The sequence below is a fragment of the Pongo pygmaeus genome, chromosome 6 (assembly GCF_028885625.2).
Source record: "Pongo pygmaeus isolate AG05252 chromosome 6, NHGRI_mPonPyg2-v2.0_pri, whole genome shotgun sequence".
NCBI lineage: Eukaryota > Metazoa > Chordata > Mammalia > Primates > Hominidae > Pongo > Pongo pygmaeus.
This window is the reverse complement of record NC_072379.2, coordinates 133,134,453-133,158,520: the sequence shown is the minus strand read 5'-3', so window position 1 is coordinate 133,158,520 and position 24,068 is coordinate 133,134,453. Positions and strand designations below refer to the sequence as shown.

The 24,068-nt window shown below is 41.4% G+C and overlaps 1 protein-coding gene across 1 annotated transcript in view; it reads right to left on the bottom strand.

The window, feature by feature from the left end:
- Window positions 1–1,523: 1,523 nt before the first annotated feature.
- The window catches only part of LRGUK (leucine rich repeats and guanylate kinase domain containing), a 97,387-nt gene continuing 74,842 nt past the window's right edge, over window positions 1,524–24,068 (bottom strand). The window contains exons 14-17 of the mRNA XM_054494584.2: window positions 19,294–19,407; window positions 16,946–17,147; window positions 14,816–14,911; window positions 1,524–7,364 (exon numbers count right to left, since the gene is read on the bottom strand). Of these exons, the coding sequence (XP_054350559.1) occupies window positions 5,809–7,364; window positions 14,816–14,911; window positions 16,946–17,147; window positions 19,294–19,407 (1,968 nt within the window). The 3' untranslated portion in view covers window positions 1,524–5,808. The remainder of the gene's footprint in view (window positions 7,365–14,815; window positions 14,912–16,945; window positions 17,148–19,293; window positions 19,408–24,068) is intronic.

Genomic DNA, 24,068 nt, shown 5'->3' with positions numbered 1-24,068 from the left:
CATGGCTAGATTGTAATGCAACTGGAATTTTCAAGGATTATTTTGAATTTTACTGTTATTTGCTATCATGAATTTCTAAGGTTACAATCTGTAATAAAAGGTCTTCAGCTTTTGCAAATCATGACTGCACTCTCATAATCAGTTTTAAGATTAGCGGTTTGATCTTCTAACAAACACCATTTATCTGTCATCAACACAAAGAAATGGTTAGGCCCTTCTTATCCTCTTCTCTGAATGCCTGGTCAATACGGAAAAGTGATTTCTAGAATTATGTCTTTCAAATTGGACTACGCAATTAAATTCATTTACAGACATACTGCGCTACATAGTATATAAATAGTGCAATTATCTGAAGTGGAACTTGGTGGATCTTTTTATGGTAATAAGATGATTTTCGGGCTTGTCATGGAGCAAAAGGCAAGGAAGTAAGCTGATCAAGATTGTTCTGAAGTGTCTTTTTTTTAAAGCTTTATATAAAACGTATGCATATGAATTTTGGATGTATCTTATCCTGAGCCCCAACATTGACAAAGAACATAACTGACAATACACCAGATCCTTGTCCCAGAGAAGAATTCAGCATAAATGATGTCACTCCATCCAACCTCACTTGAAGGCAACCAGACCTGGGGGGCAGTCTGGTAACAGGCCTCCAAGTAAGGATAGCATCAAAGCAAAGCTCTAGGGCACTCAGTGCAGGTTTTTTCAAACTGCAGGTTGCAAACAAAATTGTGAAATCAATTTAGGAGGCCACAACCAGAATTTTAAAAATTGAAATTCAGTGCCATAGAAAATATCGGAGTCGTCTATCCCCATAGTAAGGGTGTTTTATGACACTTTTTTTTTTGCCAGGTGTGTATGTGTTTACTGGGTCATGATATTGTAACATGTATACTTCTAATTATGGATCTTGGTCAATAAAACTTTGAAAGCCACATATCTAAGGAGTACTAGGTACATATAATTTGCTAAGCACTACATTTAATAAAACAGGATTCCTCATAACAAGCAAATGGAGTCAGTTGCAGTAAGTGGATCTTAGATCATAAAATGAATCTTACATTTTAGCCAGTCCAACTAATCACCCAACATATGAAGACCTTCTGTAAGAGTCCCATAACACAGCATCTAACTTCTGGAGCAAGCCAGTCTGTTCCTCTGCAAATTACCTCTAACTCTTAGAAAGTTCATGATGTCAAATCAAAATAGAATGTAAGGCTGTTGCTTTCGCATGACAGCTATTCAAAGTGTGCGTGTGTGTGTGTGTGTGTGTGTGTGTATGTGTTTAAATTTAATTCTATATAACTTTTTCTGAATAAACATAGGTCATTGTAGAAAATCTAAAAAATACTAAAAAGCATAGATGGGAAAATAAAAATTATGCATAATCCATAATCCAGAGCTAATAACTAGAGCCATACTGGCTCTACCTTCTTAATCTGCTTTCTACTTATTATGCAATAGTTTTCTCTAATTAAATATTCTTCTACAACATGATTATAACGACAACATAATATTCCAGCATATAGCTATACCATAACTAGTTTCTAAAATCCCATTAGATAGCTAGATTATTTCTAGATTTTATCATAAAAAACACTGATATGAACATCCTTGCACATAAGTGAGTTCCTTATGATAATCCTCAGATTCGAATTACTAGACTGAAGATACACAAAATGTTACGGCTTTGACAGAAAATTGTAAAACTGTGCCCCAGAAAAATTGTGCCGATTTACTTTCTCTCCTGAGACATAAAAAGTGCATTTACCCACAGCCTCGCCAACAATAGGCATTAAGTTGTTTTTCATCTGCCAATTCAGTACAAAAAAAAAGTCTATCCTGTTTTAATTTATAATGAGGTTAAATACTTTTTGACATATCTATTGGCCATTTTTATTTCCTCTTCTGTGAATTTCCCAATCATGCCCTTTGTTCAATTACCTTTTGAAGTTTTGGAAATAACTGATTTAGCTCTTTAAATATTTGAGGAAGGCTTTCATGCCAAGTGGCAATATTATCTCCATTGATTTGAATATTAGGTGCCAGTTTTCTTTAAAGGAGCTAAAGATGGTATTACTAATGTAGTAACTATAAGCCACAATGTTTTTTTGTTCCTATAAAGATCACCTTGCTGAGCAACATATCAAATGGGAAGGATAGGAACCTTGTAAATATAGATGGAAAATGGCAATTTTTAAACATTGTTATTCTATGCGTAAAAATCAGAGGTTTCCCTTATACCAAGAAAATCAATAATAGCACTAAAAACCTCTTGTTGATACTCTTTTCCACTCCTTTCCTCCGACCACAAACAAAATGTTGTCCAGTTCCACTGAATCTGAGACATTAGGAACATATACTACCAAAACAATAACAGAAACACAAACAAGTGATAGAAAAAATTTGGCTTATCACTTCCCTTTTGTATCCTAATGGAAATGCAACCCCAAATGCCTTCAGGAGCCTCAGAAACAGGCGCGCAAAGAGGAAAATTATACATTTCTAAAAGCAATTTTAAATTTCGAAAATTCTTCACCTAAACGAGACATGGACAACTCTAAAGTGCCCCACACCCACCTCATAGAAAATGAGTAATTATCTTAATTTTCTTCCTCTCTTGCACAAACTGCCCTCCCCCACATCCAATAGAAATATTTACCTAATTGGACAATTCGTGCCCCCACAGCCTTATTTCAGGCCTAACCTTCTTTCCTGGACTACAGCAATAACTTCCCTGCCACTCCTCCTGCTTCCTGTATTGCTCTCCTCAAATTCATCCTCTATACCCCCTCCAGACAGACGCCTCTCAGATACAAATTCAGCAGCTCCCCATTGTTAAAGATCAAGTTTCCAAGCTCTTTGGTGTAGCACAAAAGGCACTTTGGATCTATATAGACCTGCATCTCCCCTGGCATTCGGTTCCTTAGAAGATGCTATGCCTGCGTGTGCCCCTGCTTAGGCGAACGTGGTTCCTTCTTCTAAGAAAACTTCCTCTCCCCATCAGTCTGCTGACTATTCTGCAACCGCGAAGACTAAGCTGAAGGCTGACTTTCTCTTAGGAGTGTTTCCTGATCCAGTGTTTGTATCCCAGGCTGAATTCAGTGTCCTTCCTTGGTATTCTTATGACATCTGGAAAAGTTAACAAATGCATTTTCCTGTCTGTAGGATGCAAAATGTAGCCTAACACACTGTGGGGCCTTCAGCTGCCCTAATCACATGGCGTTATTAATATAATGAACTCTCTTATCTGTCTTCCTTGATAAAAGACAAAGCTTCTTGAAGTATCCTCATCACTTCCCCTTATCTAGCAACTATCACTGTCTGGCACATAGGGTGTGCTCAATAAATGCTTGTTGGATGAATGAACTTTTAGTAAAAATAAATACACTTTTAGTAAAAATAAATAAATGATATGTTTTCTACAATTACTGTATTATTTTCATCATGGACAAATCAGATAAATCAGAGGGCAATTACTGGCATTATATAAGCTCTTCATTTTGTAAGAGGATTTCTATATCCTGGATTTCTAAAATATGAGTTTCCTCTACTGCCCTTGAAATAACATTTGAAATTCATAGTTTCATAGACACCTCTCTTTTGTATAAGAGACATTTGCACAGGCATTTAGTCATCAGTTACGTTTTTAAATATGAGATACCAAACACAGTTTAGCATGCTGCTGTGTACACAGTAAGTGCTCAATAGATATCTTGTAGCTTTTAAGAGTCACATCTTGGGTTGTCCGTTTCAGTCACAATTATCCTCTTTTTGGGTGGAGTATAGTGTCCATACATAGGAGTAGGTTCAATAGGTATGTCTAAAGGTAACCCTGGCTCCTTGCCAGAGCAGATTGGTTTAAGAACAAGTGCCTAAACCAAGCTAGGCCAACAAGACTTTCTTTGGATTAGGATTAATGAACATTCATTCAAATTAATCCCTTTACAGCAGTGGGAGCTTCCAGAGGTAAAATCAGATATGGTCTTGAGAGCTGCTGGTGGCCATGTTTCCCACCATGTGCAGAAACTGATAGAGTCATCTGTAGTCCAAAGAATGAAGCCAACATGGAGAAAGAAACAGAGATGAGAAGTGGTGAGAGTCCTAGACCAGAGTCCAGGAGATGACTAGAGTCCTGGTTATGTTCCATAACTGGCCCCCAGTCTCTCTGAGACTTGCTGTAGCCCTGCCCTTCCCATAGTTTGGCCATATGAAATCTTCTACTCCCTTCTAATAGAGTCACACAAGCTGGCTTAGAGTGGACTCCTATCATTTGCCAGCAAAAGAATCCTGATGGTATGAATAGATAAATGAACAACTGATTCACTTAAATGTTCTCCCCATTAATTCTTTTAATTGATTCAACCAGATGGTTTGGCATAATAAAGGCATGGGCTAATTTACATGAGATTTCTATTCAGAGAAAGAAGGAAGGTATTCATTTTGAAATACATTTCAAGCAAAAGTAAGTTTCAGGCAACATATTGCCAAGACAAATCTGAAGCATTTGATCACAGAGTCATGCAGGCAAAATATGTCTTCTTCCCTACAGAAGATTCCCACAAGTTAACTGTAGATTTGGAACCTCCAGGAACAGCAAAGTCTTCCTGTCTCAAGAGTTCTTTTTGCTTTGAAACTCCTCGATAATGCAAGAGGGGTGAGAGAATTTTCTAGCAGTCTAGAAGCGAATTTTCCTTATGAAGAGAACAAAACTTAATGGCAATATGGCCCTGCTTCAGCCAGAGTTGGAACTCAGGTTGGATTCATGTCTGGACACAAAGGCTACTTGCTGACACCAGCCTTCCAGAATAGCTCAATTTGGTGGCAGCAGCTGATAGAGCTGCATCCCTCTGCAACAGCTGCTCTTCCAGGCTGTGATGGCAACAGCAGAAGAGGCACAGGAGTGCAGACTGGCTGCCTTCTAGGAATCCAAGGTTTGGACAGCGCTGAACAGCCCCTCCACCTACGCTGGCTATGGGTTCAGGAGGAAGCCAGTGTGGAGACTCACAGCACCCAGCCATAGCTGGTCGTTCTGTGACAGTGCTGCCTCGGGGTTCCCAGACCTTAATGAGCTGGTGGCTCCAGGGATGGCTTAAACCTTGGTGCTCTGACTGCTCCTGGGGCGCAGTCTTCCCTTCCGGCTGCCCTGCTCCACAGCAGACACCTGGTTCAGGGGAGTGGTGGGGCTTTTGTCCTGTGGCACTGTCCCATGTTTTCAGGTTCGCTTCTGTTTGGTTTGCTGCTTGGAAGCAAGTGTATTGTGCCTTTGGACAGAGCTCTGTCTGGCCTGACCTCTCCCCTGATGGGCTGGTGTGTCTTTGACAGGCTGCTGGGTTGGGGGCCCACTGTCCTGCTCTGGGGATTGCAAAGCAATCTCTCTCCTCTGAGACTTGCCCTTTCGATGAACCTGTCCCTTTCTCCCTGGATGCTCCACAGGAGCCGAGCTGTCCTGTAGCGACTCCGCAGGGGCCTTTTCCCTCTGGAGGGGTCTCCCGGGTGAGGGCTGGCCCTCCTGAGCTGGCTGATCGCTGTTGATGGGAGTTTTATTTTCTTGAGATAACCCTCCAAAAATCTCTCTCTTCCAAGATGGCCCTTGTTTGGACACATCTACATTCCGAGCCAGGTCATTTGTGGGGAGGTTGGTATGGGTCCTTTTTCTGGAATTATGGGGTTTTTTTTTTTATCTTCTTGTAATTGGGGGTCTTAGGTGATGGCTCGGCGTGGGGCGGCTCAGGAATTTCTAGTGTATGGACTTTGCTTCTCTGGTTGCTCAGATGGCCTAGTTTGTAACAGTTACACACTGAAATACTAGCTTAGACAAGAAACAAGAGGAGGGCTGGGGTCGGGATGGTCAGGCACCATGGTGGGAGCTGGCTGATCGTGGGGTTCTAGCTGCGAGGCTGGCTGGTGGCTCCCAGGCAGTGCCTCTTCCAGAGGTGCCAGTCCTCTAGCCGTCCCTTTCTGGTTGGGGAGTTTTTTTTCCCTAGCCCCTGTCTGCTGAAGTGGCCCCTGGTTGTGGGGTGAGGCCCGCATGTCTGGAATCCTCCTCCTGGAGGAGCCGCCTGCTTGGGGAGCTTTCCTTTCCTTTGCAGGCCTTGGATCAGGCTGAGTCCCCGAGTTCTGGGGCAGCCCTGGCTCCGGGAGAGGAGCAGGAATGCGAGGGAGCCTCACTTTCTGAGCCACCTCCTCCTGGGCGGGACTGAGGTTGCGAGGTGCTGCTGCTTGCTCCTGGCTGGCGGGACTGATAAGAGGGAGTTTCACCTCACTGACCTTCTCTTCCTGGACTTGCTGAAGACTGTGGGCTGCCTGGGGGCTCAGATTTGGTGGTGGTTTTGAGTGCGGAGGGCTGATGGGAGGAAGTTTACTGGTGTCTGCTTCCCGGGTTGGTGGAAGCCTGGGAGAGACAGTCATGGTTTGATGGGAGGTTGTTCCTAAAGCCTCTTCCCTGCTGGGCGATAGGAGTTTGGGTATGGGCCTCCTGCTCTGGAGGGGAGCCAGCACCTGTGGCTGGGGCAGCCGAGTGGGAGCCAGCCGGCTTCTAGGAAGCAAGGTCCCCAGGGCTTCCCTGGCCTGGGGCTGCTTGGTATCTGTTGCTAAGTCTTGGGGATGTGGCAGTTCTGGGTGAGGGATACTGACCCGGATGGTTTCCCATTTGGAGGTTTCCTCCTTCAGAGCTTGCTGAGAATCTCCAGCAAGTTTCTGCACCGAGTCAGGGCGGGAAGAATCTTTTGGAGGATCATGGTGGGAACTGCTGGGTGGAAGTCTGTCTGACTCAATTTCCTCATCCTGAATTCTCTGAGGGCTGAGGGGAGTGGGGCCAGGTCCCTGTGGAGGTTCAGACAGAGGAGGGCCAGTGGGGGTTACCTGGGCCTCCCCTGACTCCTCGTCCTGGTCTGGCTGAGGGCCGCGGGATGGGGGAGGGGAAGGGTGTGCAGGAGGCGCCAGGGTAGGGGTGATGGGAGACTTCCCAACCTCACTGGCTTCCACCTCAGGGACATCTGTCTCAGTGGCTGTTTGTTTTAGAGGAAGATCTGATTGTTGGACATCCTCTTCTGTCGGGTTTAGGGATAGGTCCTGGGCCTGCTGAGGAAGACCTGGTGCCAATGAACTGAGGTTTTGAGGGAGCTCAGGATTGAGATGGCTGTCAAGAGAAAGCTCTTTTTGATGGGTTTCTCCATCCTGAGCCAGCTCTTGGTTCTGGGCAGGAGTTAGGCTCTGATTTTCTAGGTCCTTGGCATGAATTTGCATTCCAGAGAGATGCTCTGTCATCTGGCCATCTGCTTGCAGTTTCGCCAAGCGCCTGGGAGATGGAACCAGATGTGCTGGTACCCCAGAGACAGTCTTCTTGCTAGAGGGAGCTCCTGCTTTAATATAAAAAGAAGTTAACTATAAACAGAAGTTAACTAACTGCTTAGAAATTAATAAGAAAAACATCTTTCCCCTGTTAGATGCACATAGGCCCTTGAAAGGAATAAAATTACACATACAGGAGAACTTAACCTTCCCTTCTCCTTGGAGATACTAAGTGTCTATAATTCTCTCATTTAGTGGAACTTAACTTAGAACAATTTTAGTCAACTGAAAACATAAGCTTCAATGAATAAACATAAGAGGTTTATGTCTGGTTCTTATTCATAGAACCAAAATTTACATCCAGATTTGTGGGTGGTGAGACATTTTCCAAGTGAATGAGATTTTAAATTTTTACCAACTTAGAGATCAATGCTGCTTTCGATGGTAGAAACTAGAGGATGGACATCCAAGCCAGACGAAATCCCATTTGTTTGTTTCCTTGTTTAACGGCAGACCCCTTATATAAGCCGTGAGCTCTGTGAAGGGTTATGTCTGTTCACTAATACCTGGCAAAGGGGCAGGAACTGAGGAAATGGGTGATGAATGTAAGAAGGAAGGAAAGAATCGGCCGGACAGAATCACAAGGCACCATGGCTCAGAACAGCTGCTCCTGAGGACCCCCATCCAGGCTGCTATCCCCCCACTCACATCCCCAGGCCTCCCCTTGGACTTCCACATCTACCTTGCCTTCAAAAATGGCTCTCAGAGGCCACTAGCAATGCTGGTGTTACAGAGAGGTGTCAACTTGGTGTTGACGCCAAGTTCTCAGAGTGACTGATCTCTGGGATAGTCTCACAGATGCCATCATCCAGCAGGCACTTGTTCAGTGAGCACTTGTTCACTAGATGGACTCTGGAGGCCCAAATACCATCTTACCCCAGTCCTAAGGACATAGCTCTGAAGTGTGGAGTGGTCAGAGGTGGCACATCAGACTGGAACAGCCTTGAAGAAGCTAGTCTCAGCTCACTTTGGGGGAGATCTGATACTCAGAGACTCCAACCCAAATCAGACCTCTGAGGTGACCTTAGAGTGATCCATTCCCCAGAGGCAAACCAGGCTCCCAGCCCCTGATCCCCTCCACTGACACAGGATGAGCTTGCACTGCTGGGTTCTCACTGAGCCCCTGGTCTGGACACGCACCCTTTGCATTCCATCAAACCGGTGTTCTCTAGGGAGAGGGCGGGACAGGTGGGAACAAAGAAAGGCTTCCCTCTTGGTGCGGTTTCTGAGGGGATGTCCTGTTCATCATTCGGAACTCCCTAGTTTATAACTGTTATAAACTGAAATACCAGCTTAGACAAGAAACAAGGTTAAATTGAAAAATAAAACTGTGCTGGCCGGGTGTGGTGGCTCACGCCTGTAATCCCAGCACTTTGGGAGGCCAAGGCAGGCGGATCACGAGGTCAGGAGATTGAGACTATCCTGGCTAACACGGTGAACCCTGTCTCTACTAAAAATACAAAAAATTAGCCGGGTGTGGTGGTGGGCGCCTGTAGTCCCAGCTACTCGGGGGGCTGAGGCAGGAGGATGGCGTGAACCCGAGAGGCAGAGCTTGCAGTGAGCTGAGATTGTGCCACTGCACTCCAGCCTGGGTGACAGAGTGAGACTCCATCTCAAAAAAAAAAGAAAAAGAAAACTGTGAAAATATCGAGAGTAGGCAAACTCATAGAGAAAAGAAAGTAGAGTCGAGGTTACCAGGAGTTGAGGGGAGTAATAGTTTAATGGGTATAGTTTCTGTCTGGGGTAATGACAAATTTTGGAAATAGGTAGCGATGATGGTTATACAACATTGTGAATGTAATTAGTACCATTGAATTGTACACTTAAAATGGTTAAAATGGCAAATTTTATGTTAAGGTATGCTTTTTAACCAAAATATAAAATTAATTTAAAAAGATGGAAAAATATAAGAACAATGAAATCCTGTGCTAAAGCTTCTTTTGCTCCTTAATCTCTCTTGGTTTTCTGTAATCAGATATATAAGGATGTGTTCCCCACTTTTACAATTTAACAATTGACATAACTTGACAAATCATATCAGTCCTTTTATTAAAGATAAAGGGAAACTTTATGGACTAGTCAACTGCTCAGTTCTCCTCTGTCTGACTTATAACCATCATCATTTCTTTCTACCATTAGTCAGATTAATGATTTGCAAATACAATTTTATTTTATGATCTATATAGCAAGAACTCAGGGTGATAGTTGGTCCAGCTTTCTAAAAGCTTTACTGGAAGCATTGACTATCCCAGAAGTAGGTTGTTTAGAGACAAATGGAAGGAAAGACATCCCTTAATACTGAGTTGTGAATATAGTTTTTTCCTTATTTTATAGAAACTATTTTATTTACTTGTGCTTTTTAAGCCTTCGGGTATTAGAAATAAATGTTATCCACATTACAATAGGGAAAATAAGACAATTATATATATATATACACACACACGCATACATATATACACATACATATATTATATATACATACATATATATATATATATTTTTTTTTTTTTTTTGAGATGGAGTCTCACTCTGTCACCAGGCTGGAGTGCAGTGCTGCGATATCAGCTCATTGCAACTTCTGACTCCCTGGTTGAAGCGATTCTCCTGCCTCAGCCTCCCGAGTAGCCGGGATTACAGGCATGCACCACCACACCTGGCTAATTTTTGTATTTTTAGTAGAGACAGGGTTTCTCCATGTTGGCCAGGATGGTCTCGACCTCCTGACGTCGTGATCTGCCCGCCTCGGCCTTCCAAAGTGCTGGGATTACAGGCGTGAGCCACCGCGCCCGACTGATATATATTTTAAATTAAGGGGCTATCTGAAGATTTCAGGGTTTGTAATCACTGTGTACCTAAAGTTACTATTTTATACATGCACTAAGTGAAAATTCAATTAATCCACCCATTGGTGAAAGTTTATATTTCTGAGTCCAGGCTGAAAGATGCTGTACTCAGAACTGATAAACCTTGTGCTTCCTTTAATCACTCTGTTCCACTCTCATTGTTAGAGTAGAAATTCAGCTTGTATTCTTAGTTATAAATTAGCAACGTAAAATTACGAAAGATAAAGCTATGTATTACTACTTCAGATATCTGGGAATAATTTTCAGTTTGCACTGATACAGGATTACCACTTTAAGAAAAACAATGCTGTTGGTCATAAGATTTCTGTTTGTACTGACGCCTAATCCAATTGGGAAAAACCTCAGCTCTGGACAGCCGGATTCTAATAGTGCACAATGACATTATATATAGGTTTTTATTTTAAGAAATGGGAGCTCAAAATTATTTCTCGAATCCAGTTAATGGTTATTGGTTAGATTTAGAATAGAAAACCAAGGCTTCATATTTCCAGTCCAGTTTTCTAATTGTTCAGACAAAGCTGTCTTTCACAGAATCATAAATATTTTTTATTTCAATTTCTTCCTTTTGAAAGCTCAATTATTTTTTAAAAAATTCATTATACTAAAACTATTGTTTTTTATTTCTAGAGGTCCCATTTATGTGAGTAATGTGTTTATACACATATATCTAAATTATAGAACTTAAAATCAGAGTGACCCAGCTCAGAGCAGCAGCAATGAGGTGAAGCACCAGCTGGGCACATGATGGTGACTCTGCTGGGACTCTGGGTCCCTTCCTGGGGAGTGCTGATGAGAGGTGAGGCCAGCTGGACTTCCTGGGTCGAGTGGGGACTTGGGGAACTTTCCTGCCTTACAAGAGGATTGTAAAACGCACCAATCAGGAACTTTCCTGTTTTACAAGAGGTTTGTAAAATGCACCAATCAGTGGTCTGTAAAACACACCAATCAGCAGGATTCTAAAAGTAGCCATTCTCAGGGAGGATTGAAAAAAGGGCACTCTGATAGGACAGAAACGGAACATGGGGGGGGACAAATAAGGGAATAAAAGCTGGGCCACCCCCGCCAGCAGCAGCAACCCACTCGGGTCCCCTTCCATGCTGTGGATACTTTGTCCTTTCGTTCTTAACACTAAACCTTGCTACTGCTTACTCTTTGGGTCCGTGCCATCTTTAAGGGCTGTAACACTCACCACGAAGGTCCACGGCTCCATTCTTGAAGTCAGCAAGACCACGAACCCACCGGCAGGAACCAACTCTGGACACACTGACACTTGTTTTAAGGTAATTATGGTTGGCTCCACTCTCGTGCACTGAACCTGTAAACATCTGGCCCCCATTCCTTGGCACCTTCTTCACAGCCCTGAGACTCAGGAAGAACATTGGCTCTACTTCTTGTCCCACTAGAGACACCATTAAATGTATGTTAATAAGGACCATGTTCATTAGAACTTTTTAGATACTCACTTGAATAATGTCTGGCCTCTACAATGTTACTTTATGTGCAAGTTTATTCTTAAACCCACAAGTAGGAAAACTAACTTCCTCAGCAAATTAATTGTCTAGGTAAGATAAAGTGGTTGGCTTCAGAAAACACATTGTTTTTCAAAATACTAAACATGCCAAAAAAACAAAGGGGCCTTGAGGCTAGTGATTTGATACATTAATTACAAATCTGCCTACCTACCTTTTAAAGTTGGAATTCTATTAGTCAGTAACTAGATGGCTCAGTTTCAGTTATGAAATGTAACTGAGAGCTAAAACATTTTTACAAATTCAGTAATTCACCCTTTTCATTAAATCAGCCAAGCCTAGCCTCATTAGTCCAAATAAATAAAATTTTATTATACCCGTTAAAATCAAAGTCTATTTTTCTATGCACACATTATCTGATCTATTAATTTACCAAATGGCAACTGCACCCAATAGCCAGTGTTCCTGATAGTTGTAGAATAAGAAAAGATACAGAGATGGAATCTCACTGGCTGTTGAGGCAAAGTCTTGTTCAAGCCTCACCAGTCAGTGGCAACCTCAGATTGAGAAACACACTGTTCTCAGTCACTCAGAGCTGGTCAGGCTCAGGGGACTGATTCATATTTATCCAAACCCACAAGAGGCTGATTTAAAAGCCAGTACACCAATTAATTAATTTACAATGGAGACAAGCCTGGCTCAGGGATCAGGGCAGGGTGGGTAACGCAGGGTACAGCCCCCACAGGAGCAGGTCCACCCGACGGGACCAAATTAAAGATCAGAAGGTTGCTTGGTTAGCAAAGAATTAAGGCAAGGGGAGCCAGATTTCCTCAAGAGAAACTTCTACTGAGCTACAGAAGCCTCATTAGATACACTACATAGCCCTTCTCCATAGACATGGCCTTCTAAAGAACCAACGCCCAGTGCAGAGATTCCGAGCAGGGCTGAATAAATACACTGACACGCTCCTAATCTAATGTTCCCCAATCCCCACTTTGTATACTGAGCACAGTCCTCCAGTCCTCCATTCCTGCCTATTTTAAGACAGGTCAAACTTTCTCCAGGAACATTCCAGTCAGCAGGTCATACCCTGGTCACTTCATCTCCTATAAGACATATGGAGAAGGAAATTCTCAGCCATTATCTGTTGATTTTTACCAGTTTCACATTGACCTCATTCCAAAATATCAGGGGACTTCAACCTGGGAAAGGTGTGCAAAATTACAAAACAGCATTGGTTTGAAGTCTGGCAAAATCATGACCTGCCCTGCCTCAGTCTGCCAGGATGCAACCTGGTAAACAAAATCCTATTTGGGCAAAAAGTCACAACCGCTAAAACACAAAGCTGAACATACTTGCAAAGCAACCAGGGTCTCGGGTTAACATTTCACGATATGCAGTGTGTGAATGGGGTTTGGTCCATCAAGGGAAAGTTTTAAAACTTACTATGGTGGCAAAATACACATAACACAACATTGACTATCTTAACCTTTTTTTTTTTTTTTTTTTTTGAGATGGAGTTTCGCTTTGACACTAGGCTAGAGTGCAGTGGTGCAATCTTGGCTCCCTGCAACCTCCTACTCTCTGATTCAAGCAATTCTCCTGCCTTAGCCTCCTGAGTAGCTGGGATTACAGGCACATGCCACCACGCCTGGCTAATTTTTGTATTTTTAGTAGAGACAGGGTTTCACCATGTTGGCCAGGATGATCTCTATCTCCTGACCTCGTGATCTGCCCACCTCAGCCTCCCAAAGTGCTGGGATTAGAGGCATGAGCCACTGCGCCCGGCCATCTTAACCATTTTTAAGTACACAGTTCAGTGGCATGAAGTATATTCACACTGTGCCACCATCACTATCATCCATCCTCAGAACTCTTTTCATCTTCTCAAACTGACCCTGTACCCATTAAACCACTCCCATTCCCTAGCCTCTGGCAACTACCGTTCTACTTTCTGGCTCTAGAATTGACTACTCTAGATACCTCATGTAAGTGGAATCATACAATAGCTGTCCTTTTGTGACTGGCTCATTTCATTTGGCACAATGTCTTCAAGGTTCACTTGTGTGTAGCATGTGCCAGAATTTCCTTCCTTTTTTAAGGTCAAATAAAATTCTGTTTTATGGGTTCCTTCCACCTTTTGGCTATTGTGAATAGTGCTGCTAAAAACATGGGTGTGCAGCTCTCTTTTTGAGACCCTGCCTTCAATTCTTTTGGAGGTAGATCAGAAGTGGGATTGCTGGATGATAGGACAGTTCTATTGCTAATTTTTGAGGAAACTCCATACCGTTTTCCACAGGAGCAATACCATTTTACACTCCTGGCAGCAGCACATAAGGGTTCCAATTTCTCCACATCCTTGCCAACACCTGTTAATTTCTGTTTTTTTATTTTGTTTTTATAGTAGCCATCCTAATAGTTGTGAGGTGGATTCAAGGGAGGCTTTTAAAGACATCTTAAAATTCACGTACCAAAATTCTAACTTAGGGCTTTAGAGTTCCTGGATTCCAAGGGAATGCACTCTTACATATACTACATCATGTGCTGCTCACCATCCATGTGGTGATGAGGAGCATTAGATAAGGAGCATTAGGTCCACGTAGCAGGACAGTAAACTGAAGCTCCGAACAGCGAAGGAGCTCACCCAAGAGAGCACAGGGCTAGGACCAGGAACACCGATCCTATGACTAGGGCTCTTGCCACTATATTCCGCAGCACAGTATTTTGAGGACCGAGGTAACGCAAAGAAAAGGGGAAAGAAAACTCTCAGACTAAATACAAACCCGACATGTAGAACATCATCTCAGCTCTCTAAGGAATGAAACCTCTGGAAGGCTGAGTTCTGAACCATGAGGTTAACCCTTATCTATTACCTCCGCCAAGGCACTGCCTAGCCTGTTCCTGAAGGGCAGTACCTGGAGGTCCATCATGACCATGGAGATAAGCAGAGTTACAGGTCCAGAAAGCTGACTCATGCTGCTTGTTTTGGGGACAATTGCCCCAGAAGAAGTACAGGAATAAAAGAGAACCAGCTTTAGCCCAAGTGATAGGTACCCAAATAGCAACTCAGATTTGTTTTCCTTTCCATGAAAAAAAAAAAATCCTGGCACAAAAATGATAGAATAGTACCTGCAGTTGTAGCCAAACTCTTGGCAGGTTCCTCTGTCAATCCAAGGTATTCTCTAATGAGCTGACTCAGTTTTCGGTAGGCAACATCCAGATCATCTGCAGCAAATAGAGTACATTTTAAAACAACAGGATCACATCCAATACAGTTGATGTTCAACTATCGGTGGTAATGATTTGTTTACTGCATTTAATTTTATATATGTTATGGTAGGCAGAATTTTAAGATGACCCTAAGGACACATCACCCTTGTATAATCAATCTCCTCCCCTTAAGTGTGGGCAGAACCTGTGAAGGCAATGAGATACCACCTCCACGATTGTGTGACATTCAGCAAAAGGGATTTTTGCGGATGTAGTTAAGGTTATTAATGGGTTGACTTCGGGTTAATCAAAAGGGAGATTATCCAGGCAGGCCCCCCACAGTCACATGAGCCACATAAAAGGAGAGTTTTCTCCAGCTGTTGGCAGAAAAAGAAGTCAGAGACTCAGATCACAAGGAGAATTTGATGTGCTGGTGCTGGCTTGAAGATGGTGGGGCCATGAGGATGAGACCTGAGAGCAACCTCCAGAAACTGAGGATAATTCTTGGCAGACAGCACACAGGGAAACTGGGACCTCAGTTCTACAACCAAAAGAAACTCCATCCTGCCAACAAGAATGAGCTTTGGGGGCTTATCCCCAGAGCCTTCAGATGAGCCCTTAGCTTCCTGATACCCTGAGCAGAAAATCCAGCTATGCTGTACCAGACTTCTAATCTACGAAATCGTGAATTAATAAATGGGTGTTGCTTTAAGACACTAAGTGTGATCATTTCTATGCAGGAATAGAAAACAAATTCAACTGTGTAATACATTAACATGTTTCAGAGACCAAAAACTATTATTAATAAGTTGAACCATATGAAATTGCTGTTTTCATAGGTCAAAATAGTTGAATATCAACAATTTCATATGGTTCAACTAATGTCCCCTGTCCATCTAGTTCATCTAGTTTCCCTTCCCCCTAAGAGGTAATCAGTGTTAGTTTTTTGAGGATTCTGCCAGAGAACTTTTTTATGTAGCACAAGAAAATACAATTGCATAATTTTTTACATAAATGATGGCATACTATATTGTAAACTTGTCTTTTTTAGTAACTGTATGACTTGAAGATATTTCCGTATCTAGACACAGAGAATTTTCTCATTCCTTTTTATGACTGTATAATATAGTGCACTTTAAAAATATATAGAAATTTGCCAGGTGCGGTGGCTCACGCCTGTAATCCCAGCAGTTTGGGAGGCTGAGGAGGGTGGATTGCTTGAGGTCAAGAGTTTGAGACCAGCCTGGACAACATGGTAAAACCCCTTCTCTATTAAAAATGCAAAAATTAGCTGGGCGTGGTGGCGGGCACCTGTAATCCCAGCTATTCGGGAGGTTGAAGCAGATGTAGTGCTTGAACCTGGGAGGTGGAGGAAGAAGTTGCAGTGAAGCAAGATCACGCCACTGCACTCCAGCCTGGGCGACAGAGCGAGACTCTCTCAAAAAAAAAAAAAAATTATATATATATATATATATTTATATATATATATAAAGTTTCTAGAATATATCTATAGAAATTTTATATGTATAAAAATATGTATACATATATAGAGAAATTTTCATATTTCGATAAATTCTCCCATGAACTATTGCTTTAAATTAAATGGTCATTTCTAAGCTAGTTTCTGAAAATGTTTGTTTTACACATACATTTTTAAGTTATAATATTTTGAGTAGTTGGGTTTTCAACCTATGTGTAGATTATAATCAAATTACCTGAGTTTCATATGCCTTTCTAGAAATTTAAATGTGTATTTCAATTATATATAATTTAACTTTGTTCTCACAATGTCCCCTAAAAAATGAACTTAGTTCAGGCTCATTTTACACCAGATCTTATTAGCTACAATCTTAAGAAATAATTGAGACAATGCTCTCATTAAAACAGTGGAAGATTAGACCTCTTGGATTCTTACCCCTTTTCGCAGCTCTTTGTGATTCACTGTTACAAGGAAAATAGCTTTTACCCAAGAATTTTATCCCCATGAAACAAACTTTTAATTCAGTAACCTTACATTTCAAAAACAAAACTTTGCTGAAAATTACCAACCTGCATTGATTACTGCATCAAAATATCCCGGAAAATTCTGATTAATTTTAATATAAAGGTCCACTCTAGAGACAGCAAATTCAATTTCTGCACGACTGAATAATCCTTTTCTCCGCAAATATCCCTCATATTTTTCCTTGTTCATGGGCACCACCAGGATATAACGAGGCTCAAAATAGGAATATTTCAAACTTCTTACACCCTGTGCATTAAAAGGAAGGTAATAAATTGGAAACAGATACATGATCTAGAAATCATTTTCGAGCCATCTGACAACATGGGTATAAGCAGTAGTATTATTAATATATTGAAGAATTTATTTCATCTGTATAGTTAGCTACTATTTTTCTATAAATATCTCAAGATTGGATTACATTTCTCTCTTCATCAAGTTTTAAATTGTCATTGGAAATATTACAATTCACTCCACCTGGCTTTCCTTTAATTAATCATTCTAATGAATATGACTGTTAGAAAATTGCTGGATATAAAATAGGTACATTCATAGCAATATTGCAACTTTATTACAGAAAGGTAATTTCAATTCGATATTTCAAAAGGCTTCTGTGGAGCACCAGGAGATAGAGATCTTACCAGGGAGAAAAGGCTCTTCTGTGACCCCTTTGTCATCATCTTGGGACCCTTTCTGCACATAAATCAGCACCCTGGTTGGGAAGGCCAAGCTCCTCGTAACCTGCAGACCAGGAGATCACAGTGTGGAACTGTGTAAGGAACTGACTGGTCTGTGAATCTGGAGGGCTTGGTCACGACTGCAGCTCTCCGGCTCCTGTAGACGCTGCACAAATCCTTCAAGTTCTCTGGCTATCAGTTTCCTCACGGGTGAAATGAAAGAGCCATTCCAAATGGACTCTAAAGTCCCTTCCATCTCAATCAGTTTCACTCAATGTTCAAAGTCTTTGTTTTAAAAATTCAGTTGGAAGAAATACAGGCTATTTCCAAAATAATTTCTGAAACAGTCAATGACCAGGACAGTCTGGAAAAATACTTCAGCTGGGGAGAATCAGGGGAATCAAGCATGGATTATAGACTCAACCTCCTGGAAATGAGGAAGAGTGAACTCCCAGGGAGAAAAACAGTGAAACAGGAGCCATTGCTCAGAAAACTGTTGGACTGGAGAAAGATAGACACAAAAGATGGAGAGTTTCTGGACTCACAAATGCATTAATTTTTGTTTCTGCCTTGTCAAATGAAGAAATTTTTTAGAAAAGACCTTTTATTTTTGCTAGTTATTATAGAAACAAAGAAAACCTTCCTTAAAGATACAAAACAATTTAATCACAGAGAAGTAAGATTGGAAATCTAAGTCAGGAAAGTTAAAGAGCTGGAAGAAATGTGTAAGCTAGGAAACACTTATACCAACACGAAGAGCCAAAAGGGAATTGCAGTCTCCTACTGTGTGAAGTCACAAAAGAAAGAAGAAAGATTCCGAGTTGACATCGAAGGATTATGTACCTGATTTGCCTAGGTTTTGTTTTCTGTATGTTTGGTCTAATTGAATTAGTTTTATAATTGCTTTTTTTTTTAATTCCAAAAGTGTCATACTGCTCAGTTAAAGGATCTTGAAAAAACAATCAACTATTTTTGAAGGTTCCAAGTATGTAATACAGCTATATTTTTAAAAAATAAATGAGTGGGAAATTCATAGTTTTACTCTGGATCTTAATTTTGGAGAAGCTTCTACATACTCTAATTATAGATCATTGTTGGGGGAAGACAGGGTATCAGGGTAGAGAGAAAAATCTCCTGACATCTACGGGTCTAAATTGCCAGAAGTATGAAAATATTATACCCAGTGAGCAACTGCAGTTAAATGGCAGCACAGCCCACACATCTCATGCAGAAGGAAGGAACAGAGTTGACCACATGGGGCTGCCATTGTCCTGAGGGGACGGGGAACCAGTTCCACACTCTAAGAATCAGGCTTTATCTACACCCTTTTATGTAAACAGAGACCATGCTCTAAAAAGAAAAAGGAGCATTTAGTGAGGAAATAACAGAAAATAAAGCTCGAGTGGCACTTTCACTCACAATATCTGTGCAATTTCTTGTATTGTAACGGAACTCCTGTCACTTAATGTTTCACGTGTCTTGCCCCCCATAGTAATTATAAATGGAATATCTTATCTTGTGCCTGGCAATGTGTTGTCTGTGCATTGTAACCCCCTCCCCAACCTCAAATATGTATATACATTATCGCATGTACCCCAAATATGTACCTCAATTATGTATCAGTAAAAAATTTATACATATATATACACACACACATATACACACACCACACTCACACAAACTACACACACATTAATTGGTTGAATGAAAACACTTACTTCTATTTCCATATGAATACAGCTTGCCAAACCATCTCTTGCGATACCTTCTACGGTGTCCCTATTTAATCCATACTTGTGATTACCATAACTAAATGTTAGAATGAATTTCCCCTGGAATTCGAGAAGAACAAAGATTTTCATATAACAGCAGCCATCATGGAATTTACATAACTAAAATCATTTGATGTCTTATTCTAAATAATTTCAAAAACCTTACACATTTTAGCAACTGTGTAAGGATGACAATGGGGTAAATGAAACTAAATTTCAAACTGTGACAGAGAAATTTATTCAGAATTCTCAGCTGACCAAAAAAAATAGGTTTTTAGAAATAATTTGCTGACAAAATGTTGAGGAGTGTTAAGGCACTGCAGCATATGGTAAAATAGACTATTTTGTTTACTTACCCACTTCCTGCCAAACCGGCACCAAAACCTTCATTACTGAGAGAACAAAACTAATGGCCTGCCCTTTACCGCCGCCATTTCAGCTGTGCCAGCACACCAGGCAACCCAGAAAAGCCTTCCATTTCCAAACGCCTTGCATTACCAAGATAAGCCATGAATTACGGATAATTCCGGGAGGCCATGAATTACAGGGACATCCTAAAAGCTTTGAAAAAGCAGACCCATCCTGTTTTTCCTCATAGATAGCTTTCTACTGAAACTGCCCCAAATGTCATCCAACAGAATTGGTGTCTGCCCTATAGCCATTTGAACTATAAATGACGCCTCTGTCTGTATTCTGGAAGCTCAGTTCTTCCAAAAACTGTATTCCCTTGGGAAAAAAAAAGGGTCGGGGGGCAAGTAAAAAGACGTCTCTCAAAATTGTCTGTGATTTTTTCTTTGGCAATACTATATTCATTAAACCATATTCATACTACATTCATTAGGTCAAATCTAAACTGGGTAACTGATGACGACAGAAGGAATAAAAACGTGGATGATGTTGGCAAGTGTGACTTCTCATATACGTGATTTTGAAATAAACAATGAAGTGAAAACTTCCAGGGCTGCATTGAATCCCATCAAATGGCGGTGGCAGCATTAAGAACAGTAGCAGTTGGGTTTATTGCTACCCTGCGTCTTGGCCCCAGATGTTCTGGAGATGTGAGAGTACAGGGATGGACTGTCTGTCAGGGAAGAGAGGTCAGAGACCAGAAGGCACAGGGTGTCTTTTGAGGTTGGGGGATGGGTCTCTGGGCGATGTGTCTGCTGCAGGTGATGAGGAAAATCCACATCCCCCATAATCAAAAGAAGTTTATGTTATATATTCCAAAAGTTAAAAACTCAACAATAAATATCCTTACTATTTTACTCCTTCAATGTCATACTTTCTTTGTTATTTGGAACAAATACTGTGACTCCTTTTCTGGCTCTCCTTTCAGATAGAAACTTTATCTTGTTTATTGCATCTGCTGGTTAGTGTTATGTGTCAACTTGGAAGATGTTTGGGGTGAGATGAACATTTAAATTGGTGAACTTCAAGGAAGCAGACTGCCACCCATAATATAGGTGGACTTTATCCAATCAGTTGAAGGCCTCAATAGAACAAAAAGATCAGCCTTTGGATTTCATGTGCACCACTGAAACTTCCATTGCAAAGTTATGACTGAGACAATGAAAGAGATCTAACCTAACTGACTCCATCTTGCTTCTAACCTCCAAACTGTCCTTGTTCATTCTTGGGCACAGGCTGAACTAAGTTTGGGAGGAACTTAGTTTACACTTTAAAACAAAGATGGTAACAGCCCTTTCCCAAAACAAACTCCCTTCTTGCCTGGGGACTAGACTGCCTTTGTAGGACTAAAAAATTAGCCACAAGACTAGAAATTATGGTTTAGGAGTCATGCAGCTGGAAGCTACAAGATTCGGACCCTCCCTAAACTGCTGCTAAGATCAGTGCTTGAGATATGTTGTAGACTCTGCACCTGACGGATCAGCTGGCACTGCCCAGATTGATAAACTGGCTCATCTGATCTTGTGGCCCCTACCCAGGAACTGACTCAGTACAAGAAGACAGCTTGACTCCCTATAATTTCATCTCTGACCAATCAGCACTCCTGGCTCACTGGCTTCCCCCGACCCACTAAGTTGTCCTTAAAAATTCTGATCCCCAAATGCTCAGGGCGATTGATTTGAGTAATGATAAAACTGTGGTCTCCTGCACAGCTGGCCCTGTGTGAATTATTCTTCCTCTATTGCAATTCTCATCATGAAAAATCGGCTCTGTCTAGGCAGTGGGCAAGGTGAACCCATTGGGATTTCCTGGCTGCCCGGCTCACACTGCAGATTTGGATTTGACAGTCCCCATAACCCATGTGTGCCAATTTCTTATACTAAATCTCTTTCTTTTAAGAGATGAGGTCTTGCTGTGTTACACAGGCTGGAGTGCAGTGGGGCAATCATAACTCACTGCAGCCTTGACCTTCTGGGCTCAAGCAATCCTCCTGCCTCAGCCTCCTGAGTTGCCGGGACTACAGGCATGAACCCCTACACCAGGCTAATTTTTTATTTTTTGAAGAGATAGGGTCTCATTATGTTGCCCAGGCTGGTCTCAAACTCCTAGGTTCAAGCAATCCTCCCGCCTCAGCCTCCCAAAGTGCTGGGATTACAGGTATAAGCCCAATCCTAAATCTCTTTCTATACATATACACATCCTATTGGTTCTGTTTCTCTGGAGAACCCTGACTAACACTCTGTGACTCACCGTTTTCAAAATGTATACTTGAATTCCTTTTCAGATATATACTGTAAGTTTGTTTATTGTTCACGTACAAGGACCTTCCACTGTGGATCAAAAAAAAAAAACCAAAAAAAAACCCCATTTTCTGGAAAGATGTAGAGACGTAGAGTTGGGAGGAATCTTGTATAGTACATAGGTATAAAAGAGACCCCATTACAAGTTTGTTAAGAATTGGGATTAAGTGGTTTCCCTCCATCCCATTCTGGCTGGTGATGCTACTTTGGTTTCTTGCTGCATGTGGATTTCCTAATACATAGCAATAGTCATACTCCAGAAACCTCAGGGTCTGTGGTTTTATTTCCACAGGAGAGGGAGAGTTTCTGTGGGGACTGTGTATATGTCCATAAAAAGGGTTCTCATATCTGTGGGCATGTTAGGGGGATGATTGTGTGTTGTGGGGGAAGTGTCTGATGGGATGGAGGAGGCACCTGTGTGGGGGAGGGTGTGCAGGTCTATGTGTTGTACCTGTCAGAGCAGAAAGGTGTGACTGTCCACAGTAAGGGTGTGCCAAGGCTGTCCGTCAATGGGCCTGCTGTAATGGAGGATGGTGGGCAGACTGTCTGGGTGGCTGCTGTGTAGAGGGGGGTTCTGTGAACAGAAGGCTGAGTGTCTGTGGGTGATTGGCAAAGCTGACAATGTGTCATGAGTTTGTCATCTCTAAGTTTGTCTCTCTTCATCGAACAGTCTCAAGCTTACATTAAAGGAAAAGAGATCAGAGGCACAATTCAAGTTCAAGAAAATTACATTATCCTGAAATGTAGATATATGTTATCAGAAGCAGTAAAAATAAGTACTTCTCAAACACAGGAGGATTTTTGTAGAGGTAGTAAAATTCTAAAACTAAATATAGTATAGAAGTGTAGTGACTTTTTAGACTAGGAATTGAACCAGACTAGATTACAGATCTGATAAGGTATGAAACACCAGAGAGCAGATGGGGTACTGAGAACAGATGAACTGACGTGAGAAAAAAAATGCCTCATACTCTAACAAGAGAAATTAACATTAATTTTGGGAACTAGTTGTCTTTCAACCTAAAAAGTCCTAAGAGACTGCTTCTTATTAATATCAAGATAACTTCTCAAATCTCTATTGAGGCTTTTAGAAACGTAAAGTCCCAGAGTACTCTTAATCAATTAAACTGAACTGCCAAAATATAGCCCTAGGAGAGAAAATTTATAAAGAATTTCCAAGATGTTCTTTTGACAAAGTTAGAGGAAAAATTGCCTAGGGATCATAGGATTTTCTCACTTGTATATCTCCACAAACACAAGAGAAGTCCAGAAAACATGCACCATTTATAGAGTTGGCCATTGAAAATTAAACTCATAGAAACTGCAAAGCCTATGCTGAAATGTTCCATGATCTTGTACAATGAAGAATAAGCCAGGTCCATTATTTTGGGGTCGGGAACAGAGGAAGGAAGAAGGAAAAAGAAGGGGAAAGAAGAAAGAGGATATGTAGCTATAAGGGAATCACCAGTTGGAAGGTAATCTTTCAAAAGCAGAAACACAGATGAGTCCCTCATCTGATAGTTCAGTGGGCTTCAGAAAAGAAAAGAAAGTGGTGTAGGATTTACTTGGTGATAGAAACAATGAAGATATAAACAAAAATAAGGGCCACGGTGAAGTAAAAACAAAAGGTTTACAGATTCATTGATCGTGATGAAAATATGAGCTACTACTTCAGTTTAACTGAAGTCATGGGCAGATACATATTTACATTAGCATACACTTTCAACAGATAAAACATGCTAGGATTATGAGGGTTCCGTTTGTATGTGAAGGCCAAGAAGGAACATATAAGTTGTTTTGAAGAAAATGAATTCAAAGACAAGAGTGTTTTGAGTTACTATCAATAACCAGATTGTCAGGGTTTCAGTAAAAAACAAACAAATGCAAAAACCCAAAACTTAAACAAGATTGTTCTGAGTGCCTGTGAAATGGACTAATGCACGGCAACTACCTTGACCTTGTAAAAACATAGTCCTCAAAGAAGTTAGGGATCATCTCCCATCTTCTAGCAAG